Below are 21973 nucleotides of genomic sequence, written 5' to 3' on the forward strand. Positions count from 1 at the left end.
AAAATCGTCGTAATAAGAAAATAAAGTTTCTATGATCTGATTGCGGAAACAAATATTTGAGTTACGAGTTTGGTCTTCATTTGAAACAATGTGGAATACTTTCGCAACTCACACCACCTGGAACACCACAATGTAATGGTGTGTCCAAACGTCATAATCGTACTTTATTAGATATGGTGCAATCTATGATGTTTTTTAACGAATTACCACTATCCTTTTGGGGTTATGCATTAGAGATAGCTGCATTCACGTTAAATAAGCCACCATCTAAAAATCCGTTGAGATGACACCGTATGAACTGTGGTTTAGCAAGAAACCTAAGCTATCTTTTCTCGATGATTATGTGAAAAAGTTTCAACCTGATAAGCTCAAACCCAAATCAGAGAAGTGTGTCTTCATAGGATACCCAAAAGAAACTATTGGGTACACCTTCTATCACTGATCTGAAGGCAAGATCTTTGTTGCTAAGAGTGGATCCTTTCTAGAGAAGGAGTTTCTCGCGAAAGAAGTGAGTGGGAGGAAAGTAGAACTTGATGAGGTAATTGTACCTGCTCCCTCATTGGAAAGTAGTTCATCACAGAAATCAGTTCCAGTGATTCCTACACCAATTAATGAGGTAACTAATGATGATGATCATGAAAACTTCTAATCAAGTTACTGTCGAACCTCGTAGGTCAACCAGAGTAAGATCCGCACTAGAGTGGTATGGTAATCCTGTTCAAGAGGTCATGTTACTTGACCATGATGAACCTCGAACCATGAGAAAGCGATGATGATCCCAGATTCCGCAAAATGACTTGAGGCCATGAAATCTGAGATAGAATCCATGTATGAGAACAAAGTGTGGAATTTGGTGGACTTGCCCGTTGATCGACAAGCCATTGAGAATAAATGGATCTTCAAGAGAAAGACGGGCGCTGATAGTAGTGTTATTATCTACAAAGCTCGAATTGTCGAAAAAAAGTTTTCGACAAGTTCAAGGTGTTGACTACGATGAGATTTTCTCACTCGCAACGATGCTTAAGTCTGTCCGAATCATGTTAGCAATTGCCACATTTTATGAAATCTGGCAAATGGATGTCAAAACTGCATTCCTTAATGGATTTCTTAAAGAAGAGTTGTATATGATACAACAAGAAAGTTTTGCCAATCCTAAAGGTGCTAACAAAGTGTGCAAGCTCCAGCGATCCATCTATGGACTGGTGCAAGCATATCGGAGTTGGAATATACGCTTTGATGAGTTGATCAAAGCATATAGTTTTATACATACTTTTGGAGAAACCTATATTTACAAGAAAAGTGAGTAGGAGCTCTGTAGCATTTCTGATATTATATGTGGATGACATATTGTTGATCGGAAATGATACTGAATTTCTGGATAGCATAAAAGGATACTTGAATAAGAATTTTTCAATGAAAGACCTCGGTAAAGGTGCTTACATATTGGGAATCAAGATCTGTAGAGATAGATCAAGACGCTTGATAAATTTTTCAATGAGTACATACCTTGACATGTTTTTGAAGTAGTTCAAAATGGAACAGTCAGAGAAGGAGTTCTTCCCTGTGTTGCAAGGTGTGAAGTTGAGTAAAGATTCAAAACCCGACCATGGCAGAAAATAGAAAGAGAATGAAAAGTCATTCCCTATGCCTCAATCATAGGTTCTATAATGCTATGTTGTGTACCAGACCTATTGTATGCCTTAGCATGATTTTTGCAAGGGAGTACAATAGTGATCTAGGAGTAGATCATTGGACAACGGTCAAAATTATACTTAGAGGACTAAGGAAATATTTCTCGATTATTGAGGTGATAAAAGAGTTCGTCGTAAAGAGTTATGTCGATGCAAGCTTTTGACACCGATCTAGATGACTCTAAGTCTTGATCTAGATACATATTGAAAGTGGGAGCAATTAGCTAGAGTAGCTCCGTGCAGAGTATTGTAGACATAGAAATTTGCAAAATACATACGGATCTGAATGTTGCAGACCCATAGACTAAACTTCTCTCACAAGCAAAACATGATCACTCTTTGTGTGTTAATCACATAGCGATGTGAACTAGATTATTGACTCTAGTAAACCCTTTGGGTATTAGTCACATGAAGATGTGAACAAATCACATAAAGATGTGAACTATTCACATGACGATGTGAACTAGATTATTGACTCTAGTGCAAGTGCGAGACTGAAGGAAATATGCCCTAGAGGCAGTAATAAAGTTGTTATTTATATTTCCTTATATCATGATTAATGTTTATTATTCATGCTAGAATTTTATTAACCGGAAAGTTAGTACATGTGTGAATACATATACTAACGCCCCTAGTCCTGCTCTGCCTACCAGCAGGGATGTCAGGGATGGAGTGGCAACAGTGCCACGTACAGGCAGAGATCTCCGCCTTTACGGAGCACTGTGGCCACGCCCGACCCTGGTTATGGGGGTGATGGGGTACACTGTAGCCTCACCCTATCTCGTCTTCTTAATGGGAGCGCGGACTCTGAGGGCGTGGTGGGCCGCCTGCTAGGAGCCGGCCTCTCTAGAGGCTGCTTGCAGTAAGTCGGCCCGTCTTGGAGCCGCCTTCTTGAGCTCAGCCGCCTTCTGGCCGCTGGCCGCTTAGGACAGTCGGCCACTAGAAGGCGGCACTTCTTCTTGATGTCTTGAGGGGCGCAGCCAGCCCCGATGTCTTGAAAGGCTCAGGGACTCGGGTTAGGCTACCCGTGGCCCATTACTCCGATAGTATGATGATATCGACGATCGAATCTCGGGCAAGTAACATACCCATGACAAAGGGAATAACGTATGTTGTTATGCGGTTTGACCGATAAAGATCTTCATAGAATATGTAGGAGCCAATATGAGCATCTAGGTTCCGCTATTGGTTATTGACCGGAGATGTGTCTCGGTCATGTCTACATAGTTCTCAAACCCGTAGGGTCCGCACGCTTAACGTTCAATGACGATTTGTATTGTGAGTTATGTGATTTTATGTACCGAAGGTTGTTCGAGTCCCGGATGAGATCACGGACATGACGAGGAGTCTCGAAATGGTTGAGATGTAAAGATCGATATATTGGAAGGCTATATTCGGACATCGGAAAGGTTCCGAGTGATTCGGGTATTTTTCGGAGTACCGGGGAGTTATGGAAATTCGCCGGGGGAAGTAGTGGGCCTTAATGGGCCATACAGAAAAGGAGAGAAGGGCCTCAAGGGTTGGCCGCGCGCCCCCATGGCAAGTCCGAATTGGACTAGGGAAGGGGCGGCGCCCCCCTCTCTTTCCTTTTCCCTCTCCTACTCCTTCCCCCTCTCCCCTCTTGGAAAAGGAAGGGGACTCCAACTAGGATTGGGAATCCTAGTTGGACTCCCCCTATAGGCGCGCCCCTCCTAGGCCGGCCTCCTCCTCCTCCCTCCTTTATATACGTAGGCAGGGGGCACCCCAAAGGCACTCCAAGATTTGTCTTAGCCGTGTGCAGTGCCCCCCTCCATAGTTTTCCACCTCGGTCATATTATCGTAGTGCTTAGGCGAAGCCCTGCGTCGGCAACTTCATCATCACCGTCACCACGCTGTCGTGCTGACGAAAGTCTCCCTCGGCCTCAACTGGATCAAGAGTTCGAGGGACGTCACCGAGCTGAACGTGTGCATATCGCGGAGGTGTCATGCGTTCGGTACTTGGATCGGTTGGATCACGAAGACGTTCGACTACATCAATTGCGTTACTAAACGCTTCTGCTTTTGGTCTACGAGGGTACGTGGACACACTCTCCCCGCTCGTTGCTATGCATCTCCTAGATAGATCTTATGTGATTGTAGGATTTTTTTTGAAATACTGCGTTCCCCAACATGATCTAGGTGTCATACCTAGTGCATCGGGTCCAATGGAAATCTTTTGTGATAATACTGGTGCAATTGCCTTGGCAAAGGAATCCAGATTTCACAAGAGAACCAAGCACATCAAGAGACGCTTCAATTCCATCCGCGATCAAGTCAAGGAGGGAGACATAGAGATTTGCAAGATACATATGGATCTGAATGTTGCAGACTCGTTGACTAAGCCACTCTCACGAGCAAAACATGACCAGCACCAAGACTCCATGGGTGTTAGAATCATTATAATGTAATCTAGATTATTGACTCTAGTGCAAGTGGGAGATTGAAGGAAATATGCCCTAGAGGCAATAATAAAGTTGTTATTTATATTTTCTTATATAATGATAAATGTTTATTATTCATGCTAGAATTATATTAACCAAAAACTTAGTACATGTGTGAATACATAGACAAACTGAGTGTCACTAGTATGCCTCTACTTGACTAGCTCGTTAATCAACGATGGTTAAGTTTCCTAGCCATGGACAAAGACTTGTCATTTGATGAACGGGATCACATCATTAGAGAATGATGTGATTAACTTGACCCATCCGTTAGCTTGGCACGAGATCGTTTAGTTTGTTGATATTGCTTTCTCCATAACTTATACATGTTCCTATGACTATGAGATTATGCAACTCCCGAATACCGGAGGAACACTTAGTGTGCTATCAAACGTCACAACATAACTGAGTGACTATAAAGAAGCTCTACATGTGTCTCCAATGGTGTTTGTTGAGTTGACATAGATCAATATTAGGATTTGTCACTCCGTGTATCGGAGAGGTATCTCTGGGCCCTCTCGATAATGCACATCACTATAAGCCTTGCAAGCAATGTGACTAATGAGTTAGTTACGGAATGTTGCATTACGGAACGAGTAAAGATACTTGCCGATAATGAGATTGAACTAGGTATTGAGATACCGACGATCGAATCTCGGGCAAGTAACATATTGATGACAAAGGGAACAACGTATGTTGTTATGCGGTTTGACCGATAAAGATCTTCGTATAATATGTAGAAACCAATATGAGCATCCAGGTTCCGCTATTGGTTATTGACCGGAGATGAGTCTCCGTCATGTCTACATAGTTCTCGAACCCGTAGGGTCTGCACGCTTAACGTTTGGTGACGATCGGTATTATGAGTTTATGTGTTTTGATGTACCGAAGGTAGTTCGGACTCCCTGATGTGATCACGGACATGACGAGGAGTCTCGAAATGGTCGAGACATAAAGATTGATATATTGGACGGCTATGTTCGGACACCGGAAGTGTTCCGGGAGGTTTCGGATAAAACCAGAGTGCCGGAGGGTTACCGGAACCCCCTCGGGAAGTTATTGGGCCCTTAGTGGGCTTTAGGGGAGAGAGAGGGCAACAGCCAGGAGGTGCCCCCCCAAAGGAGTCCGAATTGGACTAGGGGAGGGGGGCGTGGCCCCTCTTTCCCTCTCCCTCCCCCTCTCCTTCCTTCCCCCTCCTAGTAGGACTAGGAAAGGAGGAATCCTACTCCTACTTGGAGGAGGATTCGTCCCCCCTTGGCGCGCCCTCTAGGGCCGACTGGCCTCCTCCTCCCCTCCTTTATATACGGGGGAGGGGCACCCCATACACACACAAGTTGATGGTTTAGCCGTGTGCGGTGCCCCCCTCCACAGATTTCCACCTTGGTCATATCATTGTAGAGCTTAGGCGAAGCCCTGCGTCGGTAACTTCATCATCACCGTCATCACGCCGTCATGCTGAGAAACACTCCCTCGACCTCAGCTTGATCTAGAGTTCGTGGGACCTCACCGAGCTGAACATGTGCAGATCGCGGAGGTGTCGTACCTTCGGTGCTAGGATCGGTCGGATCGTGAAGACGTACGACTACATCAACCGCGTTCTCATAACGCTTCGCTTACGGTCTACAAGGGTACGTGGATAACACTCTCCCCTCTCGTTGCTATGCATCACCTAGATGGATCTTGCGTGTGCGTAGCATTTTGTTTGAAATTACTGCGCTCCCAAACAAAGCCAAAGAATATTCAAGAGTATTAGCAGTTGAGTTGTCAATTCAACCACACCTGAAAGACTTAATATCTGCAGTAAAGTTTTTAGTAGCAAAGTAGTATGGAAGTAACGGTAATAGTGGCAAAAGTAACAGTAGCAGTTTTGTAGTGATTGTAATAGCAGTAGCAACGAAAGTAGTTTAGCAAAGATCAATATGTGAAAAGCTCATAGGCAATGGATCGACAATGATAATTGTGTTGGATGATATTCATCATGTAGCAGTCATAACCTAGGGTGACACAGAACTAGTCCAATTCATCAATATAATGTAGGCATATATTCCGTATATAGTCATATGTGCTCATGAAAAGAACTTGCATGACATCTTTTGTCCTACCCTCCCATCACAGCGGGGTCCTAATGAAAACAAAGGGATATTAAGTCCTCCTTTTAGTAGAGAACCGGAACAAAGCATTAGCACTTAGTGAATACATGAACTCCTCAAACTACGGTAATCACCAGAAAGAATCCCAATTATTGTCACCTTGGGGTATGCATATCATAACTCATAATAGGTTTCCACAACTTGCAAGATAGGATCAAGAACACAAATATATTCATGAAAACATAATAGGTCCAAATCTGAAATCATGGCACTCAGGCCCTAGTGACAAGCATTAAGCATAGCAAAGTCATAGCAACATCAATCTCAGAACATAGTGGATACTAGGGATCAAACCCTAACAAAACTAACTCGATTGCACGATAAATCTCATCCAACCCATAACCGTCTAGCAAGCCTACGATGGAATTACTCACGCACGGCGGTGAGCATCATGAAGTTGGTGATGGAGGAATATTGGTGATGATGATGGTGACGAATCCACCTCTCCGGAGCCCCGAACAGACTCTTGATCAGCCTTCCCGACGAAGAACGGGAGGAGGCAACGGCTCTGTATCGTAAAACGCGATGAATCATTCTCCCTGATTTTCCTCCCGAATAGAGTTACATAGAGTTGGAGTTAGGGTCGGAGGAGGTCTAGGGGGCCCACAAGCCCTCTAGGCGCCCCCCAGGGGGGCACCCCCCAAGCTTGTGGCCTCTGGGTGGACCCCCTCCGGTTAATTCTTATGCCAACATTTTTTTATATTCAACAAAAATTCTTCCGTAATTTTTCAGGTCAATCCGAGAAATTTTATTTCCGCACAAAAATAACACCATGGCAATCCTGTTGAAAACAACGTCAGTCCGGGTTAGTTCCATTCAAAGCATGCAAATTAGAGTCCAAAACAAGAGCAAAAGAGTTTGGAAAAGTAGATACTATGGAGATGTATCACACCCATGTTACAATTGTTACTTGTTGCTCGTTACAAATTACCTTGCTATCAAACTATCGGTTACCGACAATTTCAGTTTGCACAGAATACCTTGCTGAAAACGTCTTGTTATTTCCTTCTGCTCCTTGTTGGGTTGGACACTCTTACTTATCCAATGGACCACAATTGATCCCCTATACTTGTGGGTCATAACATACCTCCGAAGATCATACCCGCCGCCGTAGTACCATCCACAACCGAGAAGGAACCATCAATCGGTAATGTTGTTTTCTCCTGAGGTGGTGGCATCTAACACAAGGCTTTAGTATTGGCGCAGTGGGTACACTGGTAATACTCATCAATGGCATCTTTCCCTTTAGTATCTCCTCAGAAAAGTACCTGTGAGCATTATCAAGGGACCGTCAATAACTTTGTAAAAAATTTGAACGATACTTCTGTCGAAGGAGCATCCTTTCCTTGGACTATATTATTCCGTAAATTACAAACTCTTCAGACTAGCAGGATGATCATGCTTCTAGTATTCGCCGAACAACCATCAAGTACTAAAGGAAGCCAATCCCTACCGGAATGGTGGAGGCGTTCTGACAGAGGCAGCAGCCACACCTCCCGCATATGCTTCCATAGCTCTTGTGCGTGGGAACAAGTGACAAGCGCATGGAAGCTTGATTCGTCCTCAGGACCACAGATTGGACATGTAGCACGTACACCAATATGATGCTCCACTTTTCCCAACATTGTAGCTAGTGCGCTGACAGAAGCTTTCTGGGCTATCGTTTTCATTTTTTAAGGAACATCAGCACGCAACATTAGCTTCCACAACGAGTGAACGCCTCATAATGATCAGATGTGGCTAGCTTATAAGTGCTCCATACCAAAAAACGGTCATTACGCTCTAGTTTCCATGATTTAAAGTCCACCCACTGCCGTAGTGATGTTCTGATCTTCAGAATTCTGTCCACGTCCATCTGCCAAAAGTGTTCTTGTAGGAGATGTTGTATTCCATGCTCCCTGCTCATTCAAAAAGCCAGCCACAAAAATAACCCTACAATTTTATTTTGGGGTAACAGGCTTAAAAATGGGACCTTTCGGGATCCAAGGATCTCTCCATGTTCTAATACATTCACCGTTTCCAAGTCATCAAATAACACATTTTTTTCAACAATTCTAGACCATATTCAATACTTCAAACAGTCGAAGCATTTCCTGTAAATACCATGTCAAGGAGGTGACCATTAGGATTAGGATGATATTTTGCACGTAGTTGCCTAGCACATAGGCTCTCATGGGCATCTAGTAGACGCCAAGCCTCCTTTGCAAGTACTTCTTGGTTGAAAACCTGCATATCCCCAAAGCCCATGCCTCCCTTTCCTTTAGGCAGTATCATTTTCTCCCAACTAAGCCATGCCATTTTATTTTTTCCATTCTCCACTCCCCACAAGTACTATCTAATCATGTATGTAAGGTCATCACAGACAGAAACACGAAGCCGAAAGACGCTCATAACATATGTAGGAATGTCTTGTGCAACACCTTTGATCAAGATCTCCTTGTTCTCTGAAGAGACATATTTTTCACTCTAGTCTACCAACCTTTTACTGAGGCTAGCCTTCAAAGTTTCAAACATACCATTCTTAATTCTTCTATCAGGGATCGACAAACCAATACACTTTGGGTCAAACACTATTTGGGTTATCTCTAAAGTACTCTTCACTTCATCTAACACCCCAGACATGCAATTATAAGCAAAAAGGATGGAACATTTTGAGTGGTTGATCAGTTGTCCCGTTGACATCGCGTAACTGTTCAACAAGCCTTTCACCAAACATGCATGCTGCTGATTAGAGCGAAAAATAGAAGAGAATCATCTGCAAATAACAAATGAGAGATCATCGGTGCCCTATGGCATATTTTTACTCCTTCCAATCTATCTTCTCTTACTGAATTGTTCACCAAAGCAAACAATGCATTAATAACGAATAGAAATAAAAATGGAGATAACAGGTCACCTTGCCTTAAACCTCGAGATGGTGTGAAAGAATTCAAAATCTTTCAGTTAAACTTCACAGAGTATTTAACTGATCTAGAGAAATCCATCTCGTGGAAAAACCCCATTTAGCGAGAGATCCTTCGAGAAAATCTGAGTACACACCTATGAGCACCCTCGAGAGCTGACAAATCTTGTGATTGATGAATTCACCACAGACCCCTCATAATCAACGGGATCAGCCATCTCTCACTTGAAGAATAGCGAAGAAAATCCTGAAGTAAATTCAGGAAAAAGATGAGCACTATACCATGTTTAGGACTTGTCAGTTCTTCAATATTGTTTGTGACACATGTGCTATAAATTGGCATATGCAAACAAAAAAATTCAGGAAGAAATTGTTTTCCTACGAGCCAGTTCAGTTGTCATATTTGAAATTGGTGCAAAATTGGCATGGTATACCTGTAACAAGGACTTGGGTAATCATATATACGACTCTAATCAAAGCTAGTATGCTATATAGAATGTTATGTGCAATCACACATACTCTGGTGTACACCCTGTATCACTTTGTTATTTAAGGGCATTTCTAACCGATCTCCTAAAAGTTAGCAGAGTACATACCTTAGTGAAGTATATATACTCCACTAAAATTTCACCGCACCTAGTCGATCCCCTAAAGTTAGCAGAGTAAAATTAAATTTGCACAAATTCAATCAACTTTTAACCGAAAGATGATACATTTCAACATAAAGTTCAACATAAAAAGTTCTCACAACCGAACATTAAACATAAATTTAAACTAGAACAAAACTTAAACTAATTTCGGCTGAAGTGGAGGTCAAGCCAATCCTTCCAGGTGAGGCCACCCTCGGTGCGAGCTGGGTCCGGGCCGGTCTAGCTGTCGTCGTTGTCGGGGAAGACGCTCCGCCACTCCTCGATGTCGGTCTCGTCCTTGCCGCCAACCTCGCCGCCCGTGTTCCCGTCCTCCTCGTTGCCGCCGCCCTTATTGCCACCCTCGTCGTCCAAGATGACGTAAATTTCTCCATCATTGAAGGCGAATATCGTCCGCTCCGCCTCCACGAGCACCAGGTACTGCCGACGGAGCTCATCCATGTAATCCTTGTCGGCTGCGTTGGCTTCGAGGCGCTCCCTCGCCTCTCGGTCCTCCCGCGCCATCCGAGCGCTCACCACACCAGGCTCCACCGGGACGAGGTCGACCGGAGCCGTGTCGAAGGGGAACTTGAGCCTCGCATCGCGGCCGTGGAACCGGACCTGCCACCGGTCGTATTCTATGGCCGCGAGCTCGGCCGGGTGGAATAAGCCGACCCACATCCGCTTGTGGGTCTCGCAGTCGGTGATTTCAGCCACCCACGTCCCCCACGACCGCCGTCGAACGCCCATGTAGGTCCTTGTTGGCGGTCGCGACGGAGGTAGGTCCTGGAAGTCTACAAATCGCGTGAGGGGCGTGCCGGTGGGTGGATCGGCCGAGCAGCGGCGGCTCGAGGAAGTGACCGCAGATGACGACCCACGGGTGTGGCGGCGCAGATCCGCTCTGCGGATCGGGGGTCACCGCGTCCGGCCAATGGGAGGAGGGAGGGCGGCGAATTGGGGCGGGAGTCGCGCAGGCGGGCAGAATTAGCCGAGCGGCGGCGACAGCTCGAAGAAGCGGCCGCGGACGACGACCCGCGGGTGTTGCGGCACGGATCACTGCGTCCGGCCATCGGGAGGAGGGAAGGCCACAGATTGGGGGGGGGGTCACACCGGAGGCAGGGCGAGGGGGAGAAGAAGAGAGAGTGGGAAAAAATTTACTCGGCCGCCGCTAGCCAAACTAAATATAAGGAGAAGAACTTGAATGGAGTGAAAAATTGGGTTAATTTGATAAATGTCACTCTAAATTTGACGATTCCGAGAAATGCCACTGCAATTTTCAAATTTTGAAAAATGCCACTTCATGCCATTTTCAGTGGCATTTTACGAAGTCTGCTGTGGCGTTTCTCAAAGTTTGCAAACATTGCAGTGGCATTTTCAAAATTTGGAAATTGCAGTGGCATTTTTATGAATCGTCATAATTGTAGTGACATTTATTTAATTAACCCTAAAAAATTTACTCAACTAACCGTTATAAGGAATCGGCCAGGTGCGATTTAGAGGAGAAAAATTATAATCAAATTTACTCCCTTACGGCCGGATAAGGGATCGGTTAGAAATGCCCTAAGGATGCTTAAGCCATCCATAAAATAAACTGCTATTATTAAATAATCGACCTAGCGTGTTGAAGAGATGGCATTTGCTAAGAAAATGTAGATCTGGTTATTGACGGAGAAAATGCGGAGACTTAACTAAAAAAGTACAAGATGTGACAAATTTCCCGATCAATTTACTTTAAATTAACTAAGCAGAGCACCGCTCAATTAAGATATCTCGGTGCCCTAAAAAGAACGTTATCTCGACGCCTTCGTATGATCGCATCCGTCCTAATACTTGAACATTTTGTTTATCTTATTATTAATATGGAACTCGCAGTGGACCTGTTACGTCATTTATGTGGGATCCAGGGCAGTTCGTCATTCAAAGTTAAAAGCAACGATCTTGTTACGTCAAAACCAGTGGCCGTCGCCTGGTTTGGGTGCCCGTTGTACTTATATTACTAAAAGTCAGTTGCTAATCCTGTAGTCGGTGACCAAGACAGTAAGCGTCGGTAGAATGGCCAATTTTCAACAAGTCAGTAGTAGCATTATTAAAAGGGGGCCAAACAGAAGTCCAACTGACATTCAAGTGAGACTGAGCCATGCCCATGCCGTCGTCGCGCAATTTTGGAGGGTACCACATTGACATATATTGATATATATGATGGTGTAATAACGAGCTCGAGGAGTTGTTGACGACACGATTTCCCGTGTCACAGGAGCATAGCTTGCCCGCGTGCATGAATAACCGGTTTCAGTCCGAGCTAGCTAGGTGTCAGCCGTTTAACAGCCAAGGATCGCACTACACACGCATTAATAAAATACTCTCACACCACACCACCTTTTCCCGAACCAGATGCGAATGCAGTTCAGATAAGCCACAGCCGTTATTGGAGCATCCACCCCGCCGTGCGCCGTATGCTGATTGGGCGAAACTAAATCGCAAAGTTGCTTACTACTACACCGAGAACGTATAGATAGCCTGAGGAAGCCAAATGCAGACCAGCAGGCGTACGCGAGCGCACCTCTGCCGTCATTTTCTTGAAAAATGTACTGTCTCATTCTTTTCCTGTTTCCCTCCAGTTGCTCCTGTCTCGCGCTTCGGGCGATCGGCTGGCTTGTCCACATCGTCTCGAGATCCAGGGCGGACTAATTCAACAGCGCATGTCGGCTTTTCTTTTGGCCAAAAAAAAAGTACTGTACTGTAGTATTTCATTTCCTTACTTGTGTCAGTAAGCAGACACCGGCACACGTCGCAAGCGTACGTGGATCCCATGTGCTGATACAAGCATCTAGCCACAGTTCAGAAGGTAAAATCAGTGGACTACGGCACAGGCAGCCCTCCAAAAAGAAGATGCTCTATTCAGTACCAATATTAGAGAGAACCTACACTGTTGGTCTGCAGCAGGAGGAAACCGCGGATGGCTTTGCGACGATGGCCTCCAACCGGCAGCAACACACGCACAAGAGTATTGCTTGTGCTCTGCTAACTGGGCTGGGCTGTTCTGACGTTAACCCGCCCCGCCCCACTAAAAACTCCGTATGTCTCAAAAAAAAAGAGCTAAAAACTCCGTGTTAAGAACGGTGACGCCACCTGCACACCCCCGCCCCCCTCCGCTATATATATAGCTCGGCTCCCAAGTTAGACATCAGCCACTGCCTCCTCACTCCTCTTCTTCTCTTCTCTAGCTCAGTCTTTGACCAGAACACTCGATCGCAGCTCAGCTCCGTCGCCTCCAGCGAGCCCCCGGTTTCAAACACAGCCAAACACGCGCGCAGCATTCCTTGACCGGCTGACGAGATGGTGAACAAGGTCGCCGACGAGCCGCAGCTGCTGTCCAAGAAGGCCGGATGCAACACCCACGGCCAGGACTCGTCCTACTTCCTGGGATGGGAGGAGTATGAGAAGAACCCCTACCACCCCACCACCAACCCCGGCGGCATCATCCAGATGGGCCTCGCCGAGAACCAGGTACGTACATACAGACAAATTCTAAGTGGCTGGAGAAGCTAGCTCGCCATTGTCTCTGCCTGTCTCTGACAAATTCAGCTCGTGCGCGCCGTGCAGCTGTCGTTCGACCTGGTGGAGGAGTGGCTGGAGAAGAACCCCGACGCGCTCGGCCTCCGCCGGGGAGCCGCGTCCGTCTTCCGCGAGCTCGCGCTCTTCCAGGACTACCACGGCCTCCCGGCCTTCAAAAATGTAATTCCCCGGCCACTTGGCACACTCCCCGGCAGCCATTCTAATCAAGCTTTGAATGAATCAATGCGGTCAAAGACTGACGCACGTGACTTTGCTCAGGCATTGGCGAGGTTCATGTCGGAGCAGAGAGACTTCAGGGTGGCGTTCGACCCCAGCAACATCGTGCTCACCGCCGGCGCCACCTCGGCCAACGAGGCGCTCATGTTCTGCCTCGCCGACCAGGGCGACGCATTCCTCATCCCCACGCCGTACTACCCAGGGTATGCGCCGTGCCGTCTCTCGATCGACATTTTTCTCCACGTTGCGCGCCCGGCGGCGCCTGCCCATGTGCGACGTGCATGTTCCATCATAGCCTTTTAACAGTGACAACAAGTACACATGGCTAATAACCTTGCTTACGCATGCAGGTTCGACCGTGACCTCAAGTGGCGCACCGGAGCCGAGATCGTACCGGTGCACTGCACGAGCGCCAACGGCTTCCGGGTGACGCGCTCCGCCCTGGACGACGCATACCGCCGCGCCCAGAAGCGCCGCCTGCGCGTCAAGGGCGTGCTCATCACCAACCCCTCCAACCCGCTCGGCACCGCCGTCCCGCGCGCCGACCTCGAGATGATCGTCGACTTCGTCGCCGCTAAGGGCATCCACCTCGTCAGCGACGAGATATACTCCGGCACGGCATTCTCCGAGCCGGGCTTCGTCAGCGTCCTCGAGGTCCTGGCCGCGCGCGCCCCGCTCGCCGCCGACTACACGCTGGACGACCGCGTCCACGTCGTGTACAGCCTCTCCAAAGACCTCGGCCTCCCTGGCTTCCGCGTGGGCGCCATCTACTCCTCCAACCCCGCCGTGGTCTCGGCGGCGACCAAGATGTCAAGCTTCGGGCTCGTCTCCTCCCAGACGCAGTACCTCCTCGCCGCGCTCCTCGGGGACAAGGACTTCACCCGCAGGTACCTCGCCGAGAACAAGAGGCGGATCAAGGAGCGGCACGACCAGCTGGTGGACGGGCTCAAGGAGATCGGCATTGCGTGCCTGGAGAGCAACGCGGGGCTCTTCTGCTGGGTGAACATGAGCCACCTGATGCACGCCCGGTCGTTCGAGGGGGAGATGACGCTGTGGAAGAAGGTGGTGTTCGACGTCGGGCTCAACATCTCGCCGGGGTCGTCGTGCCACTGCAGCGAGCCCGGGTGGTTCCGCGTCTGCTTCGCCAACATGTCCGCCAAGACGCTCGACGTCGCCATGCAGCGCCTGAGGGAGTTCGTCCAGACCTGCAGCTTCAAGGCCGCACCCGCCGCACTGCGCCGCGCCGCCGGCCCCGCCAGGAGCATGAGCTGCCCGCTCGCCATGAACATGAAGTGGGCGCTCCGGCTCACCCCGGGCTTCGCCGACAGGAAGGCCGAGCGGTAGACGGACCACCACCGCATAGCTAGCGAAGCATTACCGCCGCATTACCACGGATCACGTGCGCCTTGGAGCCAGCTTATGGCCATGGCCATGATCAGTACATAGCGCTACTACGCTAGTAGCTAGTAGCCGATCAATTCCTTTAGTTTCTTCCCCTACTTCTGCTGCATACCGCCATTTTTTCCTCGGAGCACCTTCCACGGCTGCCCGAGGAGCACTGTTGTATCTACATTTCGCGCTAGTATAGGAGCTAGCCATCGATCGATGCACCGGTATCGGATCGTGTATTTTTGGCTGGAGTGTTCTGCGGAGTACCCCGGTTGTTCGCTGTACTATTATTGTTGCCGGTTACTACATGGTCAATAAAATACTACACTACTACTACTTTACATCTCGCTCCCTCGTTACATCGGTCGCTGTCACGTGAAGTCAAACCGCTTGGAGAGCGGCGTTTCCAATGCTCAATTGTCAGCTGCAAAGTAGCCCTCCATGTTGCTAAACCAGTCCACGCTCGATCTCGGGCTAATAATGATGATATGTTGTCTTTAATTACGGCCGGCGCGCGGCGTCGTCGCCCACATGCCACCACGAGCTAGCGGTAGCGGCTGTGACCACCTTTGCTTAAACAAACGGAGCGTTGGTGGACATTCGGACGCGCGCGCCACGCAGCAGCTTGCGGTTGAAAGGTCCGTGTGGTCCGCCCCGCGCAAACCGAACAAAAATGAAGCTGCTGGGCCACAGATAGCGTATGGGTTTTGCCCGGAGCACGTTGCTTCTCCTCCTCCTCCTCCTTCTTCTTCTTCTTCTCCTACTTTTAGCTTTTCTTTTCGAGAACTCGTTCTTCTTCTTGGGGGACAAGAAAGAAATTAGTAGTCGTGAAATTCACTAAAAAAACTAGAAGGAAATCAGGGCTAGGGGCCAGATGGAGTGGTACATTGACGATGACGAAAAATGACGATAGTGGGAGGAGGTGGCATGCCGGTGGAAATGTCTTCCTACCAAACAGGGTTATGGGGAATTTGATTGGGAGCCCCCTAAAATTAGGCGATGCCTGATAGGGCATCCTGATCGCCCGCCTAACGAATGACGGCGGCGTTCTGGTGTCGTTTCCCTCTTGGGACGTCATTTTTGAAGGTGTACACGGGCACGAGGGACCAGGGAAAGGCTTTTTTGGTGGAGCGGTGATTCATCTTAAACATTGATAGCGACTGATATCGGCGGCATGACGCAGTGGAGACTCGGCGTCCGATGTGTGGAGATGGACTCGCGCAGGAGGAGGAGGCTGTCTGGCGTCATGGTGGCGTCGATGACAAAAAGGCTTGACAAGGTCAGTGCGTTAGTATCTGCTCTGAAGAATGATCGGTGGAGGACGGTGACAACGACACATGAGAGTGCGTCAGACCGGTTTGCGCCCCAAACCCGGTATGTGACTTGGTTGGGGCATCCGGCTTTAGATGTTAGGCTTTGGTGCGGTATCTGTTTGATATTAGCCTCGGACTATCAGCACCCCTTCATCAAGTGGATAAAAATAGCGACAGATGTTGCTAAGATGATGGCTTCAGACTACCTGATGCACCACTTTATAAGGTCTTTGTGAATAATTAATAAAATGACTGCATACATCGTCCAGATGCAGAGGCTAGGGGTAATCCTCCTTTTCAAAAGAAAAAATCGCCTGCCTAACAAGCCGTCAGATTGTGCTTAGCCCTGATCATATGTTTGCAGCTTCCTCCGCAATATTCCTTGTATGCATCAAATCCCCTGCCCTTCCCCATCTCTCCACGCGACTTAGACATGGGTGTATTGTCGCTTATCTTCATACGTCGGAAGCTCGTCCCCCCTTTCCCGCATGACCCTAGTGTCCAGACAAGGCGCTGACCAGGACCGCATGCCGAATCCAGTAATAGTCAACTAGCGGCATCGACATTGTCAGGTGGCGCCGACCTACATGGGCGGCGGAGAAAACCGAGAAGTGGAGAAACTTCTAGAAGGAGATAAAGGTCATATTGTGCATGGTGGAACCAGACGTGGAACATGTGCTAAAAAAGTCCACACATCCGGAGCCTATGATTGTTTTTTAGCTCGCGGCGGTTCTCTAATAAGACTTAAAAATATTATGTGAAATTTGATAGAGTGCTCTTTGAAATAAAGTGCTCTGGTGTGTTTTTTAGCAAAAGGGGTTTCCCATCGATTATCATTACAGAAAAACATGAAGGAGTTTTAACAAGCTACTCCCTCCGTTTCATAATTATGGTGGTGGTTCTTTTTTTGCGGCAAATAATTCTTGTGGTGGTTTTAATTAGTTTAAACTGAAAGCACGGCAAGGATTATGGAAGGGAGGTTGCAATCCTAGAACAATTTTAATTCATTTTTGAGGATCTAGTAGAGAATCTCCTAGGGTTACCAGAGAATCTCCTGAACCAAGGAATTGCCCCAGCGAGAAAAAAGAGAGTTGAGCCATGAATTTGTGAGTCTGCTGTGACTCGGGGGCGCATAGGGCACATGGGCCCGCCTCATCCCGTCTGGCGCGGGCAATTCGGGCACGCTCGCAGCACCCAGCAACACAACAGTGGGATCGGCCGGCCCCCGGTCTCGGCACTGGATTGAGAGAAGATGTCGGAAAAATCACTCGACCCACCACCATGACACATCTGCATCTTCTTCCTTCTTCTGCTTCACATCGTGCCGCTCTGTTGGACTGCCCGGTCGATCCAGCCGCCTCCCTTATCTTCGGGAACTCCCGATCCACACCAATTATTCCCCCAACTATGTCCACCCACTGCTCTGCGTACATGACCACATCACGTCCTCCTTATCTGGAGTTCAGTCGCTATTTCCGTGCCATGATGCCAGATGACTGCGGCACGTTCTGGGCGCAGAACCAATGGTAGAACGCTCGTCTATACCAACAATGGGTCGATGGGGGCGAAAGAATGACCTTTCAGACGAGGGACGTGCGTACGTAGTACATGTTGATAAGGCGACGCGTACCCTCATATAATGTGGGGCTGTACGGTACAGACAGATATTAGTACTACCAGCTCTGTTCAGCAGCACTCAGCCATTGTGCTGTGCTTTGATGTGATGCGCTGCGTTGGAAATTAGCACAAACGAAAAAGGTTAATAGGTAGTTAAGCAAGATTATTGATTAATTAATTAATTAATTAATTCTGCGTCTGTTCATGTCGGCGTTGATTGAGTCATGCCGCTACCGACTGGGACTACGCTCGATCCCTGTCCGCGCCTTTTCTGCACATAGTTTTCTCGACCGACTTTCTGGGTATGGGTTGCTGCAATCCGCTTGGCTTTCCGAGCCCGGCACGCATATTTCGAAGCTTCCCGCCCCGTTGTTCCATTTGCATCCATCACACTCCACCTGCCTACTCGAAAAAACACGCGGTTTTCCTCCTAATTCTATGCAAGCAAAATGGTTGGCCGTGCATTGTTTTCGGCCATCTGGGGACTGGTTTATGCGGCCGTGGTTGGGTCGGGCTTGCCCATCATCGAGCTGCGAGTGGAGAGCTCCAGACATGGCAATGCCTTTTCCCGTCCACTTGTCGATGCACCGGGCCGGCGTAGCCATCAGAGCAAGTACAATGAGCTTACGTAGACAAGCTGTAAGAGTTAAAATGTTATATTGCTGCTGACATGGAGGAGAGAAAAAGAGCCGGCCACAGAACAAGAGACAACTACATCACGTGCTATTGTATGTGTTGTCTATAAACTTGGCTATAGATGACATGACAACACCATATAATCATCACCTGCCTATACTATTAACCATGCCCTCAATCGAAATCGACCGGATCAACTCGCGGCGAATCTAATTAGCGCGTCCGTCGAAGCATACGCGCGCCATACGTCGTCCACTGTGTTTACTTTGCGAGCAATTTTTTCTTTTTGCGGGGCCTACGACGGTGATCTTAGCTCACCGCCAGTTCATGTTGATGCGCACATGACAGCGCCCAGCGACGCATGCTCGGTGCAAGGTGGCTTGTGACAGTTCGCATGTGGTAAATATATGGTTGATCTTTGAATTAGGATTTAGGAGTACCTACGCATGGTATACCATGTGGTAAAACGATGGTTTTACTGTGCCGAGTCCTGTTTTACTGTCCGGATCGAGATGTGTATGCTCACTGTTCAGTATATGTATTTTCCGTTCCAATTATTGGAGCCAAGGCATGCAGGCACACTCGTGCCGTGGGGCCTTGGACCCATGGACCCCGACGACTTTTGTGGTGGCAACTCTGCGGGACATAAAACTACGCATTGACCTGTTATTATACGGCGCGACGTCACTGTGTATGATAACATGCATGTGTCAGTAGTGAAAACGCATGCAAATTTATGTCGCCGGCCTCGCAAAAATATAGGAGCATCTCAGTGACTGGTCATAAAGGCGACCCCAACCGTCGACCCAGATGAACGAGGGTTTGTTCATTTTTCGTCCGTTTGAATCGGTCGCCCATGGTTAGCCTGAACCCATTTTTTTAGCGCGAGGACCTCCGCCAGCCTGGCTTGTTAGGCCGCCTCCTCCTCCGCCGCCTTGCACCGCTCCTCCTCGATGGAGGTCTACATGTCGGACTCACGGTCTCGCTCTCGCCCGGCCTTGCACCGTCGTCGTTCTGTACTTCTGCTACTAAGGCAGCTGTGTGCTCTTCTGTATGGAGGGAGCGTTCCGTATTTTCATTAACCGTTATGACGCCGCGTGGACCAGACATCTTGAGCTTGAGATAAATATAGTGTGGTACTGCGTTGAATCGAGCGAACTCAGTTCGTCCGAGCAGTGCGTATAGCCGCTGCGAAAGGGGACGATATCGAAGATTAACTCCTCGCTTCGGAAGTTGTCCGGAGATCCGAAGACAACCTCGAGTGTGATTGAGCCCGTACAGCTGGCCTCTACACCTGGTATGACTCCTTTGAAGGTAGTCCTGGTGGGCTTGATTCGGGATGGGTTAATGCCCATTTTTCACGCTGTATCCTGATAGTGCAGGTTAAGGCTGCTACCTCCGTCCATAAAGACGTGATTCAGGTGGAACCCGTCAATTATCGGGTCTAAGACCAGTGCGGCTGAGCCACCGTGACAGATACTGGTCGGATGATCCCGGCGATCAAAGGTGACCCGGCATGACGACCATGGATTAAATTTTGGGGCGATTGGCTCTATCGCGTAGACGTCCCTGAGTGCACGCTTGCACTCCCTCTTGGGGATGTGGGTAGCGTATATCATGTTCACCGTTTTGATATGCGGGGGAAACTTTTTCTGCCCCCTTGTGTTCGCTTGCTGGGGCTCTTCGTCATCGTCATCGCTTTGCGATCCCTTTTCCCTATTCTCGGCATTTAATTTGCCGGCTTGTTTAAAAACCCAGCAATCTCTATTTGTATGATTGGGTGGCTTGTCTGCGGTGCCATGAATCTGGCACGGACGATCGAGTATGCGGTCCAAACTGGATGAGCCAGAATTGTTCTTTTGAAACGACTTCTTCCGCTGTCCGGACTTAGGGCCCCTGAATCCGGCATTGACTGTCGTGTCCTCGGAGTTATCACTGTTGTTTCGACGCTTGTATCTGTTGCGTAGAGACTTGTCTTTGCTAGTTTTAACTTCAGGGTGTCGACGTCGCTTGCATTGTTTTTGAAGGAAATATGCTCTAGAGGCAATAATAAAGTTATTATTTAATTCCTTATTTCATGATAAATGTTTATTATTCATGCTAGAATTGTATTAACCGGAAACATAATACATGTGTGAATACATAGACAAACAGAGTGTCACTAGTATGCCTCTACTTGACTAGCTCGTTAATCAAAGATGGTTATGTTTCCTAACCATAGACAAAGAGTTGTTATTTGATTAACGGGATCACATCATTAGGAGAATGATGTGATTGACTTGACCCATTCCGTTAGCTTAGCACTCGATCGTTTAGTATGTTGCTATTGCTTTCTTCATGACTTATACATGTTCCTATGACTATGAGATTATGCAACTCTCGTCTACCGGGGGAACACTTTGTGTGCTACCAAACGTCACAACGTAACTGGGTGATTATAAAGGAGCTCTACAGGTGTCTCCAAAGGTACATGTTGGGTTGGCGTATTTCGAGATTATGATTTGTCACTCCGATTGTCGGAGAGGTATCTCTGGGCCCTCTCGGTAATGCACATCACCTAAGCCTTGCAAGCATTGCAACTAATGAGTTAGTTGCGAGATGATGTATTACGGAACGAGTAAAGAGACTTGCCGGTAACGAGATTGAACTAGGTATTGAGATACCGACGATCGAATCTCGGGCAAGTAACATACCGATGACAAAGGGAACAACGTATGTTGTTATGCGGTCTGACCGATAAAGATCTTCGTAGAATATGTAGGAGCCAATATGAGCATCCAGGTTCCGCTATTGGTATTGACCGGAGACGTGTCTCGGTCATGTCTACATTGTTCTCGAACCCGTAGGGTCCGCACGCTTAAGGTTTCGATAACAGTTATATTATGAGTTTATGAGTTTTGATGTACCGAAGGAGTTCGGAGTCCCGGATGAGATCGGGGACATTACGAGGAGTCTCGAAATGGTCGAGACGTAAAGATCAATATATTGGACGACTATATTCGGACTTCGGAAAGGTTCCGAGTGATTCGGGTATTTTCGGAGGTACCGGGGAGTTACAGGAATACGAGGAAGAAGCAATGGGCCTTAACGGGCCTTAGTGGGAAGGACCAGGAGGTGGCGCGCGCCCCTCCCAAGCCCAGTCCGAATTGGACAAGGGATTTGGGGCGCGGCCCCTGATGGAGTCATGTACCTAGGGTAGGGTCACAGACCTGATCTAAGTACCCTGCCCGAGGACACCCTTAGAAGAGATCACCTTCCAGTCGACCTACAAGGGACACACTCGACTAACTTGAAGGACTCGACCACGAAGACTCACTCGACCACCAGAAGGTCAAGAGGCACTCTGCACTGCAACGGCCTGTAATTAAGTAGACTTTATGATAGTAAAGACACTTTAT

At 48.0% G+C, this 21973-nt stretch overlaps 1 protein-coding gene across 1 annotated transcript; it reads left to right on the plus strand.

Moving 5' to 3' along the window:
* Positions 1-13029: 13029 nt before the first annotated feature.
* Positions 13030-15350, plus strand: LOC123082324 (1-aminocyclopropane-1-carboxylate synthase 1). The gene is made up of 4 exons (XM_044504678.1): positions 13030-13335; positions 13432-13563; positions 13663-13823; positions 13971-15350. Exons 1-4 carry the CDS (start codon positions 13165-13167, stop codon positions 14962-14964), a joined length of 1458 nt encoding a protein of 485 aa, XP_044360613.1. The 5' UTR covers positions 13030-13164; the 3' UTR covers positions 14965-15350.
* The last annotated feature ends 6623 nt before the right edge of the window (positions 15351-21973 follow it).

This window comes from Triticum aestivum, chromosome 4A, assembly GCF_018294505.1.
Source record: "Triticum aestivum cultivar Chinese Spring chromosome 4A, IWGSC CS RefSeq v2.1, whole genome shotgun sequence".
NCBI classification, from domain to species: domain Eukaryota; kingdom Viridiplantae; phylum Streptophyta; class Magnoliopsida; order Poales; family Poaceae; genus Triticum; species Triticum aestivum.

Excerpts from the sequence above, each read along its gene's own strand:
- LOC123082324 (XM_044504678.1), top strand. The coding sequence starts at position 13,165 with ATGGTGAACAAGGTCGCCGACGAGCCGCAGCTGCTGTCCAAGAAGGCC. Across the intron at positions 13,336-13,431 it reads TGGGCCTCGCCGAGAACCAG|CTGTCGTTCGACCTGGTGGA; the intron begins GTACGTACATAC and ends CGCGCCGTGCAG. Across the intron at positions 13,564-13,662 it reads GCCTCCCGGCCTTCAAAAAT|GCATTGGCGAGGTTCATGTC; the intron begins GTAATTCCCCGG and ends GACTTTGCTCAG.